At 41.6% G+C, this 18,978-nt stretch overlaps 3 protein-coding genes across 4 annotated transcripts in view; 2 read left to right on the top strand and 1 right to left on the bottom strand.

Moving 5' to 3' along the window:
* LOC145492288 (nuclear factor related to kappa-B-binding protein-like) overlaps nucleotides 1-18,311 on the top strand; it is a 182,985-nt gene extending 164,674 nt beyond the window's left edge. The window contains exons 23-30 of one of the 2 annotated variants that reach the window (XM_081471698.1): nucleotides 5,555-5,611; nucleotides 11,352-11,475; nucleotides 12,595-12,668; nucleotides 12,862-13,018; nucleotides 13,458-13,796; nucleotides 14,048-14,110; nucleotides 16,029-16,094; nucleotides 18,217-18,311. In XM_081471698.1, coding sequence (XP_081327824.1) covers nucleotides 5,555-5,611; nucleotides 11,352-11,475; nucleotides 12,595-12,668; nucleotides 12,862-13,018; nucleotides 13,458-13,796; nucleotides 14,048-14,110; nucleotides 16,029-16,094; nucleotides 18,217-18,254 — 918 coding nt within the window. In that variant the 3' untranslated portion in view covers nucleotides 18,255-18,311. Of the gene's footprint in view, nucleotides 1-5,554; nucleotides 5,612-11,351; nucleotides 11,476-12,594; nucleotides 12,669-12,858; nucleotides 13,019-13,457; nucleotides 13,797-14,047; nucleotides 14,111-16,028; nucleotides 16,095-18,216 lie in introns of both variants that reach the window. The other variant, XM_081471697.1, reaches the window with a different exon arrangement.
* Nucleotides 1,362-2,348, bottom strand: LOC145492427 (uncharacterized). The gene has a single exon (XM_081471873.1). It carries the CDS (start codon nucleotides 2,189-2,191, stop codon nucleotides 1,370-1,372), a length of 822 nt encoding a protein of 273 aa, XP_081327999.1. The 5' UTR covers nucleotides 2,192-2,348; the 3' UTR covers nucleotides 1,362-1,369.
* On the top strand, nucleotides 2,250-3,477 carry LOC145492655 (uncharacterized). Its single transcript, XM_081472072.1, has 2 exons — nucleotides 2,250-2,727; nucleotides 2,781-3,477. Exons 1-2 carry the CDS (start codon nucleotides 2,250-2,252, stop codon nucleotides 3,053-3,055), a joined length of 753 nt encoding a protein of 250 aa, XP_081328198.1. The 3' UTR covers nucleotides 3,056-3,477.
* Nucleotides 18,312-18,978: the final 667 nt, after the last annotated feature.

Genomic DNA, 18,978 nt, shown 5'->3' with positions numbered 1-18,978 from the left:
CAGTCATCTTTTTCACCCCCCATTTACCCTGGAGACACAGCTTGGGTGTAACGTGTAACTTTTATTGTAACTCAAAAAACTCGTAAAACAAAACAAAAACAAAAACAAAGAGTCTGAGTCTTTATAATGTTTATTGAATAATGATAATAAAAATAATAACATGAGCTCCAAAAGAGAATTGGTTACAATTTTTAACTCTTTAACTCTTGACCGTCGGTATTCCACAAAGTGTTGGGAACTAAACTCGTTCCCAGTTTCACAGACTCTTGGTCCCTGGCCCCAAAACGCAGGATATTCTGCCCTAGTTTTCTTTGCTTTTGGTCATGAAGTCTTTGCCTGATCTGTTCCTTATTCTTGGCATAGTAACTTCTCCAATACTCGTTGATCCGTTCCCTGTTGTTTTTACAGTATTGTCTTCGATAATTTCTGATGTGCTCCTTGTTCTGTTGACAATAGGCTCTCTGGCTGCTGGCAAGTCGTTCCTTGTTTTCATACCATCTTTTACGACGGGTTTTGAGAATCCCGACATTCTCTGCACGATATCTCTTTTGTTGGGCCAGGATTCGCTGTTTGTTCTTGGCATAATATTTTTTGTGGTAGGCCTTTTTACAGAGAACCCTCTGGTCATTCCCTGACAGTTGATTGGAGCAATTCATCGTGCATGTGTGGCGTCTTACAAATAATGACTAAAACCCTGGAATCACACACTCTTATAAGAGTCACATGGCTAATTCAGGTCTTAACCGGTTCTTCTACTTCCTCTTCGTCATCATCATTGGGGAGTAACTTCTTCCGCATTAGTCTGTTTAGCAGGAATTTTCGTTTTGCCACTGCCGACTCGGCCACTTCGTCAAAATCCATGTCGTCTTCCTCAATAAAGCGTCGAAGAGTCTTCATGACTTTATGGTGTATTGCGTTGTGTTTGATACAGTGAGTCCATTTTAGATGCTCCAAGTAAGTCCTTCGTAGCCTTCTTCTGCTTACAGGTAATAGGACGTTGAAAGCAGCATTTTCAGCATAGTTTTGGGATTTTCCCTTATCCAGGAACTGCTGGACTTCTTTCAGGTAGGTTTCTGTGACGTCTTCCCCGACGTTTTGACATAGCGGACTCCACGGATCTGGTTCATCGTCGTCCGCTTCTTCCTCTTCGGAGCTGCTACTATCCTCATCTTCTTCCTGTTCCTCTTCAGGCTCCTCTTCATCCACCTCTTCTTCCTCTTCAACGTTCTCATCATTGTTATCTTCCACGGGGCCAAAAATATCTGTTGAATGATCATCCATGATTCTCGTCGACCTTCACCCAAGACAACGTACTTCAAATGAACCGAGTCAATTGAACTGATGTTTAATATACCATTTTGGGCAATGATCAGACATCCTCTCTCTTTCTTCGATGCCAGTGTGGGTATCCTTCGTGCATCATGAGGTGACAAAACACGCGTTTCCTGTCATCACTGGCGGGATGTAAATCCAGGACCGTGTACCCAAACGGTCGTTCGGTCACTTTTTGATACGTGTCCATCATGTCTTGCCAGCAAGTGGGAAAAGCTTGAAGCAGTAAATTCTTCATCGCTAATTGATCTCTCGGATTTTTGAAGGCTACGATGTAGTGGGCGTTCCTGGAAATACTCTTGGCGTATTTCCCTGGTGGAAACATGTCTTGGCACAAGTACAACACGGTGATATTTTGATGATGAGAGTGTTTGGTGAATAAGTCTAGCAAGGCTTTGTCCTCACCTCCCTCTGCCATCAGATCGTCCAGTACGAGTAATCCACCCTTCGGAAACCATGACTTGAGATGGTCTGACTCCGGAATCCCTTCGTGAAATTGCACACCAGCGTCTTCCATGTCTCTAAATCCGTCTTGCCACGCCCCGTAGCAATAATGAATCATAGTGGGAGGGTTTACAAACAATTCTTCCAAGTGATCCAAGAGTAACGATTCGGTAAAACAAGTCTTGCCACAACCAGAAGGGCCCACGATCAAAATACTGGAGGGTGTCTTGAACCGAAACGCTTCTCCCATTTCTATTCTACCAGGGATCCCATGGTGCTTTTCGGTAGGAAATGTGATATTTGGGACATCTCGTGTCTTTTCTGATCCACTGCTTTGACAACTATGTTTTTCGTGACGAATTCTACTGTCTGCACGAGAGAATAGTCTATGACAATATCGACAATAAAGGGACATGACTCCTTGCTAGTTTGACTCAAAATGAATTGAGGGAGTTAATGCCCTAGTTTTATACATGATTAATGGTCAAGTTGACGAGTGTGGTGGAGGCGGTGGCGGTGGTGGTGGTGGTGTAGGTATTGGATGTGGTGAATGTGGTGGATGTGGCGGTGGTGGTGGTGGTGGTGGATGTGGTGGTGGTGAATGCGGTGGTGGTGGTGGATGCGGTGGTGGTGGTGGATGCGGTGGTGGTGGTGTAGGTAATGGATGTGGCTGTGGTGGTGGATGTGGCGGTGGTGGTGAATGTGGTTTTGGTGGCGGTGGTAAATGTGGTGGTGGTGTAGGTGGTAGTGGTGGCGGTGGTAAATGTGGTGGTGGCAGTGGTAAGTGTGGTGGTGATGGTGGTGGATGCAGTGGTGTAGGTGGTGGATGTCGTGGTGGTGGTGGTGGTGAATGTGGTGGTGGTGAATGTGGTGGATGTGGCAGTGGTGGTGGTAAATGTGGTGCATGTGGCAGTGGTGGTGGTAAATGTGGTGGATGTGGCAGTGGTGGTGGTGGCGGTGGAGGTGGATGTGGTGGAAATGTGGTGGTGGTGCTGGTGGTGTAGGTGGTGGATGTGGCTGTGGTGGTACATGTGGTGGTAATATAGGAGGTGGTTGTGGTGAAGGTGGTGGTTGTGATGGTGCATGTGGTGGTGGTGGTGAATGTGGCAGTGGTAGTGAACGTGGTGGTGATGGTGAATGTGGTGGTGGTGGCGGTGGTGGCGGTGGTGGTGAATGTGGTGGTGGTGGATGTGGTGGTAAATGTGGTGGTGGTGGTGGTGGTGGTGACGGTGGTGGTGTAGGTGGTGGTGATGGTGATAAATGTGGTGGTAGTGGATGAGGTGGTGGTGGTGTCGTAAAAGATGGTATGAAAACAACAAGGAACGACTCGCCAGCAGCCAGAGAGCCTATTGTCAACAGAACAAGGAGCACATCAGAAATTATCGAAGACAATACTGTAAAAACAACAGGGAACGGATCAACGAGTATTGGAGAAGTTACTATGCCAAGAATAAGGAACAGATCAGGCAAAGACGTCATGACCAAAAGGAAAGAAAACTAGGGCAGAATATCCTGCGTTTTGGGGCCAGGGACCAAGAGTCTGTGAAACTGGAAACGAATTTAGTTCCCAATACTTTGTGGAATACCGACGGTCAAGAGTTAGAGAGTTAAAAATTGTAACCAATTCTCTTTCGGAGCTCATGTTATTATTTTTATTATCATTATTCAATAAACATTATAAAGACTCAGACTCTTTGTTTTTGTTTTTGTTTTGATTTACAAGTTTATTGAGTTACAATAAAAGTTACACGTTACACCCAAGCTGTGTCTCCAGGGTAAATGGGGGGTGAAAAAGATGACTGAAGAGTTAATCTGTTGATAATCACTTCATCCTCAGCATCGTAGTGCAGCCACGACAGGAACAATAACCTAAACTTTACTTCGCGTATGCAGAGCATTACTTCCGTTGGGATGTTTCTACTGAACATTTCATACACCGTCTGTCTTATTGATTGAGTAATGGTCATCCACGGCAAGTTGACATAGGCATGGATGTACAGGGTAGCGTTTCGCCTTTGCTGCACGAAGATGGTGAGTCTTGTATAAAATTCAAACCAGATGGAAAGATTCGCATGGTACGGCAAGGTCCTCCACGAAACAATATTACGATTGTGAATATGATAAGGCCGTCCCCCTCGCCGATACCTATTGATGGCATTCCTTGCGTTGGTAATCCTCTCGCATACCACCTCCTCCCAAGGTGAAAGCTGTGCCTCATCTTCATTCCCCCGAGGATTTGAGGTTTTGCAATGTCCGCACTTATCTGAGTGTTGTTACTCCTGTTGCAAACATCTCTTGTGCAAAAATTTTCCACAGCAATAAGTTTTCCACTACATCGAGTCAAGGAGTCAATGACAAGGTCGCCTTGACCGATGAAACATTTGTCCTTGAACTCATCTACTTCGGGGTCAATCCTAGTAGTCTTCGACTTCTTCTAACTTCCATTTCGTGAGTCAACAAACTTTGTTTTGGTCCTTTTCAAAATGTGTGAAGGTTTTATATAGCAGACTAAGAGGGAGTACCCCCTTACCCCTATTTTTACCCCTTCGACTGCGAAGGGAGTGGGGTAAGTCTAGGATTGGTTTCCGATGAGGTCACCGTCCCAGGATGCTTTGAAACGGGGAGTACCCCCTCGCTCCAATTTTTACCCCTTCGACCGCGAAGGGAGTGGGGCAAGTCTAAGAATTGTTCCCGATGAGGTCACCAGCCCAGGATGCTTTGGAATGGGGAGTACCCCCTTACCCCAATTTTTACCCCTTCGACTGCGAAGGGAGTGGGGCAAGTCTAGGATTGGTTCCCGATGAGGTCACCATCCCAGGATGCTTTGCAACGAATAGAAAGGTATATAAGTGCCTCGGACACAAGTCTCTCATTCTTCATCACGGCCACTTGTCGGACGGACCTCCGTCGTTTAGGACCACAGGACACTGTAAGTATCGATTTTGAAGTTGCATGACAACTTTTGCGTGACCCTGTCACCATGGAAATCCGTGAGACCGATCCCAGTCCTCCATCGAGGCTGGTGGGCTGTTTTCCAACATGGCCGACTTTCGTGGGTGCCGCCATTTTGAATTCTTAATTCAGCTCCTGATTGGCTGAAATTTGTGGTGGCCATCTTGGATTTGGAAAACAATAGCATCCATTGTTCTTAATTCGGCTCCTGATTGGCTGAAAATAAATAGCGCTATCTTGGATGTGGAAAACAATAGCGTCCATTGTTCTCCAAACAATAACCTATTGTCTTTCTTGGCACCTGATTGGTTACCGCACATATGAGCGACTATTACTACTAATTTGGATGCATGCATCCACTAAATCTATAAATCTAAGATGGCATGAAAACTGAAATGACAAGGGGAAACATGCCACTTACCTTTGCCAACCAATCTAGTTATGAGAGTTTCTTTTAAAAGTGAGGCATGATCATAGTTCGCAAAGTTGCACTTTAAGTTTTGGTTGTTATGTCATATACCATGTGGAGAGCCTTTTAAATCAAGTGTACGATGTCCCTTTAATCAGTGTAACGCACATTTAACTCACGTTCAATCTCTTTCTTATTGCAGGAAGATCTTTCTTGTCACAATGGGCGTTACTGAATGTCCCAACAAAATTTCGCCACGTTTATGTCTATAGGGACACACTTGTAAACAGACCATTCGAGGCGTGGTTTTTAGGAATTCATAAGATTTTTCATTAACCAAATCTGTCTATCGCCCACACTTAACTCAGTCATATGTTTCTGTTGTTGTTAATCTCAGTCATGTGCCTCTCTTTGTAGGTATGTGAGCTGTTAAAGGACTCTCAATTTCTCAATCCCAACTCATCTGACGCACAGGTTGGTATTTTAACATTTTTATTGCGCATTGTTAGTGAACAGGTAGTTTTTCCACGGTTAACCAGTCAGAGGATCGTTCAGTGTATTATAATGTTATCATTGCTGCCTCAGACTAGCCTCATTCGCTTCTCGCACAAAGCCGCTCTTTCATTTTTACGCTGGCCATTGCTAAGGTATCATGGTAGGTGGATTTTTACGACAGATGCAAAAAATCTCTTTTTTTGCGGTTCAAATTGAGACGACTGAGATAAATATTTTGCAAAAAGAATGGAGAAAAAAGCTTTTTTACTTGTTAAGATAAAGAGAAAAACTATTTTTGAATCTCATTAACTTCTTACGGCGCGTTGACACCGCTAATTAAGATTTACCGCCAGTTGTCACAGGTAATGGGAATTGCGGTGTGGTATTTCATTTGTGCACGCGAACTGTTCTCGATCTGGTTGTTTCATCGTAAGTTAGCTTTCGTTCTTGTCAAATTTTATTTACGTCAGGACGAAAACGCAAGAAAACTTCTTGCCCATTTTCGTCTTCAAAGAAGCCGAAGACGCGAAAATCTGGTGGAACCCACAGGTTCAGCATCGAACGAGATCTTTGGCTTTGAGCGACCGTGGGTCGCACTCTAACCAAGAAGAATGGTTGAAGGAACTCAAGTGCACTAGTCCCGCCAATGAAGCTAAAGGACAAAATACAACAAGTGCTAGCCGCACGAAATTGCTGGAGAACAGACGCGATTCCGAAACTTCCACAACGAGAGAGTCAGGCGCAGATGTAGATGTAGACAATGTAGACCTCGAGATTTCCTTTTTTCAGCATTTCAAGGCATGGTTTCAAAAAATGTCTGGAGAACAAAGAAGCCTAAACTCAAGCAACACAATACCAGTGCCGCCGACGAAATCTTCTAAGTAAAAGAAATCACGGCAGTTTAAATACAAACCTGTATAAAGCTCTTGATAGTTTGTCGGTTCCTCTGGGTCGGTTCTCGGACGATTTAACTGCGACGGGTTTTCCGCGCCAGAATTGTAGACGTCCGTTTATTTCAAGTTGTCATGAGCCATTGTTGTGGTAAACTGACCCATGCTGACATCTGTCAGTGCGTAGGGGATTTTTAACAGCTAATCATACCAATCTCATAAAAAGTTTTTCGTCTTTTTCGCGATAAAATAAAACTGCATATAAGGATGAACATTTTTATTTCGTTTACACGCGTCTTCCAAAGGAATTGGCTGAAAATCGGCAGGTATGTTCCAGGATATCTCCTTCGAAAAAGGGTGTCAGGCTTTGTATAATTTCGCTTCCATTTCAAAGTTATGGCCTCTTTAGTGGAAGAAAACGTCCGCATTCAAAATATCAAACTTGAGAGGGTGTAGAAAAAAAACCAAGCCACGGTTGTGTCTTCACTAGGACAATTTTGGCTAGATAAGGTCGGAAAAGTCTGGAAATGCAGTGAAAACAGTTTGTCTTTAGTTTAGCGAGGTAAAAATGCATGCTGTTTTCACCAGAAAAAACAAGGGGCGTCGATAAAACCAGGAACGTGGAACATTCCGGAACATCCCGGAACATCGAACAATTATAATAATTATGAGAAAAGTATGCAAAATTAAATTTTCAAAACTAAAATAAACAAAAATAAACTGGTATCAGCTCAAAATATGAAAAATATTATTGGGGATGGGGGAGTCGGTTGAGGAAGGCAGGGAACGTTGGGTATTCATTCAACTGACTATAATGAGTGCAGGCTCCTCTTGTTTCCCGCCAATTGCGTCACGTCGCTTTACAGCTCTCTGTTTTTCAACACAAACATGGACGATTCGGACGGTGAATGCCAGGTAATTAATTGCTTCTCCTTTTTTGATCCCGATTTCTTCAACACCTGAGGTGTTCGTCTGAGCATCATGCAGTCGCTTGTTAAGTCATTAGCCATAGTTTTGTCACTGTTCCGTCTTCATGTTGTTGTTTATCATCCCCAGTTTTCGCGCTGCTCCGCTACGACGCGTGACACTATGACCCACTAAACCTTTCCGGAAGCCCGAGTAACAAGCAGATTATTATTAACTTGTAGTAATCAAAGATTAGAGCAGCGCGTTCACGCGCGTACTTCGCATGTCTGGTCTACTTTGGTAGTGTTTGAATGGCTCGATAGAAAACTGTTTGATCGAATGTCAGCGATCTGCACGTGAGGTTGAACTAACGATGAATAGATTATAGTCTGCGGTGAAAGTATTTTTAATTAATTAAGTATTAACTTGTACTGAACAAAACATTTTCCAGGAAATGCATTTGAACTGTTGACGACACTAAGAATTCAATTTCAGATCGCCAACACTTGTAACAAATATTTCTTGAGGCAACAAAGTTTTGACCAGCGACCCTGCAAGACGGCGCGCGCGTCGCCAAATGTTTTTAAATTTTGTGTTTGTATTTGTTTACACTGTCATCAGAGCTCGAGCAGTCCGAGCTAGTTTAGACAAGAAACTCAATGCTGAAGAGTTTCTATTTCTATCTCATCGAGAAACTATTTCTTCATAAGAAATAGTGTATACGCATATCTTTGTATTGACGTAATGAATTGAATAAAGAAATCACACTTGTGTACCCATATTTTAAGATCTGAATTAAGAAGTTCGAACGTCACCACCTTGGTTTTCTGTGAAGAACGAAATGTGGGAATAATGGACAGTCACGTGATTAAACTGACGGCGAACGACTAGAAGGAATGGATTACACTTAGTTGTTAGCCTTCACTCATTGCAGTCACTTTCATTTTTCTTTCTTTTTCCTTTTTGAGTTATTTTTGAGTTATTTTTTTGTAAAAAAAATACCTCTTAGTCGGCGCGTCGGGTATGTTATGGACGGGTCAAGGGGTGAGTGAGTGAGTGAGTGAGTGAGAGATGTATGTAGGTCACACCAATCAGATTGGATCTACTATGAACAGCCAATCAAATTTCTCGTTGTAAAGGTAAATGGTACGTGAGAAACACAAGGTATGTATATATAAACACAAGGACTTTGGTAATTGAAAAATAAAGAGTGACGTGTATGTTGCCGGTTTGTGATTTTTAGTCCGGTTTGGAGGGGAGTGTGAGAGTTACATACGTACATTGGGTTGTTTTAGAGTGCATAATTTTCAGTGTAATGGCGTCCTCGACGAGACGAGGACAATCTCGTTGCCAGAGTCTTCGTTCCCCTTGACCAGCGGTTGGAAAACGAGAGGTCTGGGAGCAACCATTTTGAAATACCTGAATTCTGGTGATTCTGCCTGCATCTATGGCGCATGCCTGAAATGGTTGCTCCCAGAGCACTCGTTTTCCGACCGCTGGTCAAGGGGAACGAAGCCTCTGGGAACGAGATTGAGACGAGGACGGCAGAGAGATAAGTCGAGAGTTCTCGTGCGCATGCCCGGTTGAATAAATTTACTTCCGGTAGCCGCCCTAGCTCGTCCCGTCCTGGTGTCCTAGGGTGCCTATTAGGTTGACAGAGACAGGCAGCCTTTTAAATACTCTTTTTCTTTGGCCATCGTAGCTTGATAAGAAATAACACGCAAACTGCAGTGATAAACATGACAATAAAACGCATGTTAAAAAACAAAGTTCATTTACTTGACGTTTCGTATGTTTCAACATACATCTTCAGAAGATAAGATAAGAGACTCTGCTAATAAGGGAGTTAAAACCCGCCCTAAATGATAATGTAAGCAGCGAAAAGCTTTATCTGTATTAGTTTGCATTCTTTAGATGCAAATTTTTCTCAGCTTCTGTCATTGTAATTGTTAATTAGTTACTTATTTTAAATTAAAATTTAGTTGTTACTTCTATTCCTAACGGTCACATACGAAACGTCAAGTAAATGAACTTTGTTTTTTAACATGCGTTTTATTTTCATGTTTATCACCGCAGTTTGCGTGTTATTTCTTATCAGGGAGCCTTTTTTTACCGTGTACTTCTTTGATATTGGACATCCATGTTATGATCAATTGACACCTGTCAAAACAAAGTATCCACTAACCGGTATTACGTGCCATATCGCGGGCTCAAGTTTACAACTCATCGAAGTCACGTTTTTTTTTTAAGTTGACCGCTGACCAAATGCTGGTTTTTGATTGGATCGCGGCTCATGTCAGGTTAACTTGTTGAAAACAGGGCAGGATTGTTCGGAAGCCGGTTAAAACTCAGGATTAAAAGTTAACCGAATTATAACTTTTTCTCCTATACAAATGTTTTTTGATGCTTTGTTTTGTGTATATGATGATTATTAAAACTCAAAACAGAAGGCCAAACAATATACAGAAAACCTCAAAATTCTACCTTTTCCTGGGTTAGCTTAATCGGGCTTTGAACAACCCGGCCCAGGAGCTACGCTTTTAGGCTGGCCTAAATCTAGATATTACTACCTCGGGAGATGGTATAACTTGTCCTGGTAAATGCCGCAGTCAATCTCATTGTGCGAAGTGACAGACTCCTGCCAAAGAATCTGGCAATAGCATTTACCAGACGCTCGTATCATGGTTCAGTTTGCGAAGCAGAACGTTAAAAACGGCAGACGAGTTCAACAGTCCTCATTTATTTCGGTTTACCATTCCTACAGTCTCGTTAGATTCTCCAGTTCCTCGGCCAGGACCCTACCTATGACACGGCGTGGCCGTGGAGAACGAGTTCCTTCATTACAACATTTCGTCGCATCTTCTTCATTTCTGGGGACATTAACCGCATCCTCTGGAAAAAATGCCTTCTCGATCTCCTTCGCATAAATATAGCTACAATCAATACAAGAGAAGTCATTAAAAGCGCGTCCTCTCTCAGCCATTTTTGAAAGTTGCGTGCTTTGGAAATTTGAATCTTGAGTCAGGGTTAAACTCTGGGTTAAATTTCCTGTGGAAACAGATGTCACGTTTTAACTAGCAGATGTTGTTCTGCAAACAAACACCCGGAAAGAATGTTCAGCTAGTTAATCGGCCTAGTGAAAACGCAACCCACATCTGGAAAATCGCCGCCACCCTTTTTGAGGGTGATGTGTGAGAAAACATTTCCGATGATAATCGCGCCGATAATTCACGCGCGGAAGCGAACCAGTTTAAGTGAAGCAGTCTTTCTGGATATTTCTTTTCATATCGTTGCGACAGTAACTTTTTAGAAAATTTCAAAGATATGGTTGTATTCTGTAGCTATTAAGCTTTCAGAAAATGTATAGGTTGATGAGGTTTTCTTTCAAAGCGCCAACGTAAGACCGCGATTTCCAAACACTACCAATCCACCTGCCATGATACCGCGGGTGCGCCCCAACTAACTGAACGCCAGGAAGAGGCTACATCAGACAGACATACTAATCTTGTGATGAGAAGTGTTTGACTGCTTCTTGTCGTGGTGTTAAAAAGCATGAGTTGTGAGCACTGACTACTACTTATTAGCAGAGGATTATGAAAAAAGCGTTGTGTGCTTTTACGAGTTTCCAAAAAACTATGTGCAGTGGTGAAGAAAATTTAACTTTTTCATATTTACTGTGAAATAAATTTATCAGGAACAAGTAACCTTTAGTGACTGTGCGAAACAATAAGTTTCAAGTATTTATTTCATGATGTTGTCTTACGCTAGTTTACAATGCGCCAGCATTTCACTTATAATATCGTAACTTCTAGTACGATTTTAACTCTTCGTCGTAATATGCTAGGATATAATTACTATGATTCACAGTGTTGTTAGTGTTGTTAACTCAAAATGTGTTCGGACGTTTGTATTTTTGTGAGCAGATTCATACAGTTGTCAGCGGTGCTTTAGACAGGCTTCACTATGAACGTGATCCGTGTGTTAAATACGACAGCAACAGGAAAGTCTGGATATATCTTCACCGGAACCGCTCCGAGGAAGAATTTGGTAAGACGATTAATTGATAAAGTATTTCCACACCTTAATTTGAGGGTTTGAGGGTTGTGGGCGTGCAACCTCTCGAATTAAGGACAATCCTTAATTTGTTGTCCAATTCTTTCTCTTTTTGTGAATTTACCATGTCTTAATTATTTTAAATTGCAGTAGACCATTTACAGTTGGCCGCTCAGTGGCCTGGCCTTTGAATGGCAGCGAGAGTGGAGGTGACCTTGCTTTGATACAGACCTCAATGCTGTTGTGTAAATCAAGTTGCTCTAATGCTGACTACTTTGCATTTAAATGAGAAAAGCAGAAAGGTCTGTATCAAAGCAAGGTCATCTCAACTTTCGATGTAGCGGAGCTCCTGCGCGCCCAAGGCGAGCGAGCGGAGCCCCATACCCTAGAAAATTTGGTAACCCATCGATCTGAAAAGTTTTGGTTGTCACGTGACTGTCCGCACGTCCCTACGCCAAGCCCCATACCTTGAAAAATAAGAGAGTAACACTATTACCATAGGTATATCTTTGATATTAGACATCCATGTTATAATTAATTGACAGCTGTCAAAACAAGGTATCCGCTGACCAGTTTCACATGACCATGTCGCGGGCACAGGTCAAGAGCTCTTCGAGGTCGCGTGCTTTTTTGATTTGGTTTTCGATTGGATCGCGGGCTCAAGCTAGGTTATAACTCTAGGGTAGAGGGAGGGAGTAAATGCAAAGGCAAAATTTCGGCGCAAATTAAACCCTGACGCGTTGTTGACTTTTCTTCCGACATATTCCTTGCACAATCGTCTCTTGGAAAGTCCCTGATATATTGCCTGCGTAATTTCCGCAATCTTGGGTACACTCATTAGGTATGGTTTGTTAAAATGTAACTAGAAAAAATAGTGAGACCACACACTGAACAATCACATGCTGACACTTGATCATTTTTGAGTTTCTGATCTAGGGAAAAATATCCTCTTTATTCATGGTTAATTATTTAATCAGGAGCTCCGCTTTTAGGCTTGGCTAAATCTATATATTAGCAAGTGTAAAAGCACGTGACATATATCTGATGTTAGATAAAATATGACTCTTATATTCGGTGTATAAAAGACGATTTTGATTTTTTTTTTTTTCCAAGAAAAAATCCATCAAGCCAGCGCAGCAGCTGCACGAGCTAAGAAGATGCAGAAGCCCAAAGTGACAAGACAACCGGTAGGATAGCTACTAGCTGTACACAACTAGTACTAAAAAAACATGTCATTTGATTCTTCTGCTGTGAAATGAGGGAGAGCACTAGTGTCAGGTCCATTGATTGTATGTTGATATATTTAACTCATGACTTGAGGTAAGGTAATTATGAGCGGCACTGAAGCTTTGTTGCGTTCAACGTCTTTTCCGACAGAAGAGCAAAGAGACATCAGCGCCACCCTCCCTCCCAATGTCTATGCAACCACAAGATCAGAAACAAGAAGAAACTACTGTTGATCCTACTCCGGTTTCCATCCCGTCAACCCACCGTACACAACTGTCAGCGTCTACATCATTCTCACAAGCTGAAAGCGGTATGTTTTATTTTAACAAATTCTAGTGAGACCGATTTTGTAATTTTGTATGAGCTTACTTATAATCATATGATGACCGTACATGCTAAGTGCACTACAGGCTAAAGGTAATATTATTAGACAGTTAGCGAAGGTTGTACTAAGGTACAGCACGTCGTAGTAAAGACAAGCGTAATATGTACTTTTTATCTTTAGATGTTACCATAAGTGAGTTGAAACAAATTTCCTTATAATATTACCTTCCTTTAGTGCATAGGTTTCCCAGCTCGCTTATAAACCCATAAAGCAAGAGTGTTTTCGTCCTTTCGTTTGTTAATACTTTATAATGAAAGCTAATGAAAATCATTTGATCGCTTTCTCCAGTTAACAGTTAATTTTCAGCCTGGTCGTATCTTGTTGATTCGATACAAAGATTCTGAGTATTATTAACATTTTATAGTAACAGACCAATCACAGGTGAAAGGTCCATCAAGGCTTAACACCGCTGACCTAAGCCTTGCTGACTCACCCGGCCGGAAGTTCACTAGTGCTCTGAACACGCATACCAGTGTACTGAATACTGCTGATGAGTCTGTGGATGCAAGTCCTCTTCAACTTGCTGTAGTTTGTGATGATTTGCAAGGTGATGTAGGAGATTCGCGTAAAGGCAGCTGGAGCAGTGAAGATGAGAGTTCAGATGGCAGTAGTGCCAGTGATCATGAAAGCGACAGTGGATCGGCGGGGAGTAGCAGCGAAGGTGTGAGGGAATTACATCAAGGAAAAGGCAAAACTTTACCAGGTATATTTTTGGCTTAGTCTTAGTCCCTTTTAATGTTTCAAGCCCCAATTCCCATTTACTTTTTGGTTCACCTTGAAAATTCTTATGTATCTCTTGCCTGGTGTATCGGTATGCCTTAACTTACCGCCTTAAAACTTTTCGTAAATTCCTGGCTAGGTGTAAAATCGGGGCTAAATTTGCTTCTAAACTGGTGGAGACCTTAAACCAGAGCTGATATCCTTATATCATAATGAATTTCTATTGTTATTTAGGGGTAAATCACAGGTTTTCTGCCGCTGAAGAACTCCAAGACAATCAGCCTATTGACGACAAAGGTAAACCTGACAAAGTATCGTTTGTTAATTCGAGCTCTCCAGGCTGTAAATTCTTGTAGCTTACAAACGATATCTAGTTTAAGAATTACTCTTCTAGCCAGAAATTCCGCGCTTTTGCAACAAAGGCAAGCTTACACAGATGCAGTCTGGGATCGATTTGATATGGTGAAATCAATGTTAGAAAAGATCGCGTTTTTTCCAACAAAAAGGGAGAAAAATCACCTGATTATCAACATTGAAAGCGGGGGAGGGGAGAACTTGCTTCGTGTCCCAACTTTTTTGTCTAGGATTGTCTGAAACAAGAATGTCACACCACTCGCTCTAACAAAGGATGGAGAAGAAGGAAGTTGTACCGTCACGCAGGTACAGCTAACGAGCGCTACTAAAAAGCCGGAAACGGCATGCAATGGCAAGGTTTACCTGGGTAAGCACTAAAAAACGTAAAGTCATATTTCTAAATGACCTTCTAGGGTAGGCGATTGATAAGTCCATGACATGATCTTCTGTTGCCTCTCGAGGGGCTAACGACCCACTTGCTCCCCCGTAAAATTCAACTATGCACAAGATATTGTGTTTGAAAAGGATGTTTCTATTTCCTGCACTGAAAAAGATGACCTTGTCTACGTCTTTAGAGGGGGTGGTTGATTCGCGCGAAACAGAAATGATGCAAATTTGGTTGACACAGTTGGTACCGAGCAAGTGGCCGATACTTTCGCCTTGTCCTCGTTGTTTCGCGGAGTTTATCTGTGGACAGCAATAAAGCGTTGCTGCCACCTAAACGCGATTAAATTATGCATGTCTCTCTTCGTTTTCCCCTCTAATACCGGAACGCGTATAAAGCGAGGTGTGTTCTCGGCTTCAGAAGTGTCACCGGGTTAACCGCCGCGATTAATCCTTACGATTAACCATTACTGGTAAAACATTTTGGTTCCAAACTGCTTCGTGTCATTCGAATTAGACCTTATTCCGCTTTATAGGCATTACGAAAAACCATTTAACATTGTCTGGGATCAAGAACTACGGAGCAAAAGAGAGGTTTGCGGGAAGGCTTATATGGTTAACCGTTCAATTGAAATAGAAAGGGTAGTTACGTAGTTAACTTATTGTCCCCGGCAAACGGTTAACCATATTTCAAGTGTCAAACTCGACTATTTTGCCACCAAATTGCTTCCACCCTGCAATGTGAAGTGAGAAATTTTGTACCTTCTGCCACTTGGGAAGAACAGGTAAGGTTAGGTTGCAAACACATGGAATCCGGAAGTTGTCGTGTCGCGTGTAATAATGTCTGTAATGGTGATATATCTGATTCAGTGAGTTTCAGTCAATTTATTTAACACTATTCCGTGGAACAACACAAAGATCTGCTACTTTGCGAACTGATAATCCTGGAAAATGTCTTAAATAATAGACACGAGCTCTAACCACCCTTCAATGCCATTTTGCTTGAAGCAAGTCGCAGATTTCTTTTTGGAACAGGCGATTACGAGTTATATTCCACGAATATCTGCACCGAGCCTTAATCTAGATTAACGTAGAAAAGTTCTGTCCAAATTCCAGAAACAAAGTGTACGTCATTGACCCGAAGTCGAATTCTAAAATATCGTGACGCCATGACAATCGCTGGTGTTACCTTCATTGGAAAATTCCTCGCATATCTCTTTCAGACAATCCCGGCCAAAAGTAGTTGGGACACTTGAGCTGTATCACGTATCCCCCATCCCCCTAATCAATGTTGGAAAATATCGCGTTTTTTTTTTCAACAAAAAGGGAAAAAATCACCTGATTATAAACATTGAAAGTGGGGGGAGGGGAGAACTTGCTTCGTGTCCCAACTTTTTTGTCTGGGATTATAGCTATTGGTGTGTTAACCCTTTAGAGAGTATTCTCAAGTTTTGTAATATGTTGTTTCTTTTGATAGTGGGTTATGATGCGGACGATACCGAGGGCGGCAGACCGGAAAACGCTGAAAGTAGCAGTGAGCAGGGTAAACTACAGATATTATTCACAGATAGTTAATTTATAATGGTAATTGAACTGAGTGGAGTGCAATTTGGTCTGAAATTATACGTGTGATTTCAAAATCGAACGAGCGCGCAGCGCGAGTTCGACTTGAAATCACAAGTATGATTTCAGACCAAAATTGCACGACACGAAGTTCAATTGCCAGTTTATTAGATCCATTTTGAAATCGCACAATTTTATCGCCTTAAATTTTAGATTTTTGGTGTATTGTTCCAGTAGCCGGTTTGTTAAAAAAAAGCGGAACCGGAATCGCCTTTACGTCTCATTTAGTATGCAAAACGATGTCATGTGACGAAAACTCATTCGAGCATGACAAAGAAACAAGCAGTTCTGATCTGAAGTCAGAACGAAAATAGTCTACTTCAGGTATAAAAGTTCAGTTCTCGTCGCCTGAATCAATTATGGAAGGCGTTCCTTTCTTCTGTGGTTGAGGCTGGGACTTTTCCATTGTCTTTGGAGAAGGAATTTGAAGGTGCATATCCTGTGTAATTCTGCGATCGATTTCTTTTGAGTTGTGAAACTCTGTCGAGTGCACGATGCCCAGTGGATAGTACGTTTTTTTTCTTTTAAATACCGTTCAATGGCATGATTTTAAGGGGTCCAGCTCGTTATCATCTCCGTTTCTTTTTGTAACCTCGGCGTAGGACTCAACACTCAGGACCTTGTCAAGTTCTTGCGGCGCCATTTGTTTTAAGATATTTCCAAGATGGCGGGACTGGCACCGGCTTCGTAAGACGTTCGTTCATTCACTATTTTGTGCAGTGTGGCGTATTTTGACTATGTTTATTCACAGCGACAGAGTTGAGCTCTTTTGTTGCTTCGTTTGAAACTACCGGAAACCTGGAAACATCTACCTTCTTGAGATGGTTCTGAATTTGTTGCTGTGTGGTTTTCGTTTGTTTATGTTTTACTGGACTCAGTATCATACGGATCTTGAGCAGATGTTGAAGAAAAATCGCCAAAATATTCGTCAAAATGGACACTGAAAGTTGGGAACTTCCATTAAAGTAGGTCTTCAGCCTAAAGGAGCTCATAATCGTCATTCAGAAACTGTAATTAATTAAATTCGTCAATTTTTTTGGAAAAAAGTTACATTAACAACAAAGTTTTGGCAACAGTAGTTGCAAAATTCTCCACACAGTGGCTTTTTGCCTTTCATTTTCCTGAAATTTTATTGATTACTTTAAACTAATCTTGAAATCTGATTGGTTGGTTTGTTTTACTGTCCCATTCTCATTGGCTGAGAAAAAGATGCGATTTAGAACAAAAAAATAATGCGATTCGTGAATAAATCGCGCCACTGAGAGCCAATCAGATTGCAAGGATAGCCAGTGATTTCAAAATGGATTTAATAACTTGTAAAACTGGACGATTTTTATAAATGCAACCATAGTTAATAGAGGAGAATGGTTATGAAGCCCGGCAAACAAAGGTGCCAGGATTTATGTTGGAAGGACGACCGTGCACAATCTTTTGTTTTTGGCTCATACACTATGTATGAGTTACGTAATCAAAACACTTCTATTGGCTAGTTTCTCGGTTAGTAGTAAACAACCATTGTGTTTTTTTTGCACGGTCAAGGCCAGAAAAGAGAACAAAAACATATAACAAAGAACTTTCTCGAGTTTCATAACCAATCCCCTCTATGATGCAACCTAAACGAGGGATTTGTTTTCAGATATCCTGCATTCTTTATTCGTCATATGGAAATTCCCACTCAATTTCTGATCAGATCATCATCAGATCTTTTGTTAGGAATCTTGTTCGGATTCTGAGTGGAAGCGTATACTGAAATCTACTAGTGTCTTACATTAGGCGATTTGCGTGATGGCGTCATTTGACTACAATTACCAGAATCCTTCACTTTTTCTGTTTCTTATGCTAATTAGCGTAATTCAAAATGTAAATAATAAAGAAAAAACGAAAGGAATTCTGGTAGTTGTAGTCAAATGACGACAGCATGCAAATCTCTATTAAATGACAATTATTTCTTACCAGTATTTCAATTTTGCAGGTTTAAGTAGTTCAGTTGGTGTAAAGGTTCATGGCATGGTAAATTTAACTCTGCGTTCGTTTGGTTTCAGGGTCTGCAAGTGATAGCGACTTCAGTAACGTGGATTGAACTAGCTTCTTCAAACTTTCTCTGCTATTAAAAGGTTTTACTAAGTTTATCATGTGACCCGTTGTCTACATTCATTGTGTCTGAAGCTTGAGTATCTTGTCTGTAAAAGGTTCAGACAAGATAGAGGGTATTAATCTAGTATTCAACAAAGGCGAAGTAAAGTGTTTAAACACTTTTATGATAAGTTCCAAAGGAAACAGATTTGTTTCTAAAGCATCTCAATGTTTCGGTGCATTCCAGGGAAAGCACAACTTACTGGTTTACCGCGGGAGACCGGTCAGTTAAGTGACTTGTTATACGGCTGTTTCGAGAAAGGTCCAAGGAAGGCCTTAAAAAGCGTACACAATAATACAGGGTGTATTATTGGGTAGGAATTGTTTATTGTTTGAAGCCCAAGCTGTTTCAGGGCACGGTAATAAAAGGCATGGATATCCCTTTTCTTTGTACCGCATTCTCCCACCTACAACGGTACAGACATCCATTTATCGTTCATGGCACTCTGAGTGTCAACAAGCCTATCTTCTTCCTTCTCTTGAAGAACCACGGTGGAACTAAACCCATTGTACGTTGTAATTTAGTTCATATAAGCCTTTTCTAACTGCCAAGGCCCGGAACATCAAAAATCATAGAGAAACTGTATACCACTAGATTTCTTACCTATCTCCACTTCTCCAGATGATACAGCATTTAGGGCTGTTTTAAAAAACAAAACATGTTAGTAAGC

The sequence above is a fragment of the Orbicella franksi genome, chromosome 7 (genome assembly GCF_964199315.1).
Source record: "Orbicella franksi chromosome 7, jaOrbFran1.1, whole genome shotgun sequence".
NCBI classification, from domain to species: domain Eukaryota; kingdom Metazoa; phylum Cnidaria; class Anthozoa; order Scleractinia; family Merulinidae; genus Orbicella; species Orbicella franksi.
Note: the sequence above shows the minus strand (reverse complement) of the source record. Positions and strands in the feature narration are given on the sequence as shown.

What these genes read in the sequence shown, in the direction of transcription:
- LOC145492655 (XM_081472072.1), top strand. Translation starts at nt 2,250, where the DNA reads ATGATTAATGGTCAAGTTGACGAGTGTGGTGGAGGCGGTGGCGGTGGT. An exon ending in TGGATGTGGCAGTGGTGGTG is followed by an intron (nt 2,728 to 2,780) that starts GTGGCGGTGGAG and finishes CTGGTGGTGTAG; the next exon opens with GTGGTGGATGTGGCTGTGGT.
- LOC145492427 (XM_081471873.1), bottom strand. Translation starts at nt 2,191, where the DNA reads ATGTCCCTTTATTGTCGATATTGTCATAGACTATTCTCTCGTGCAGAC.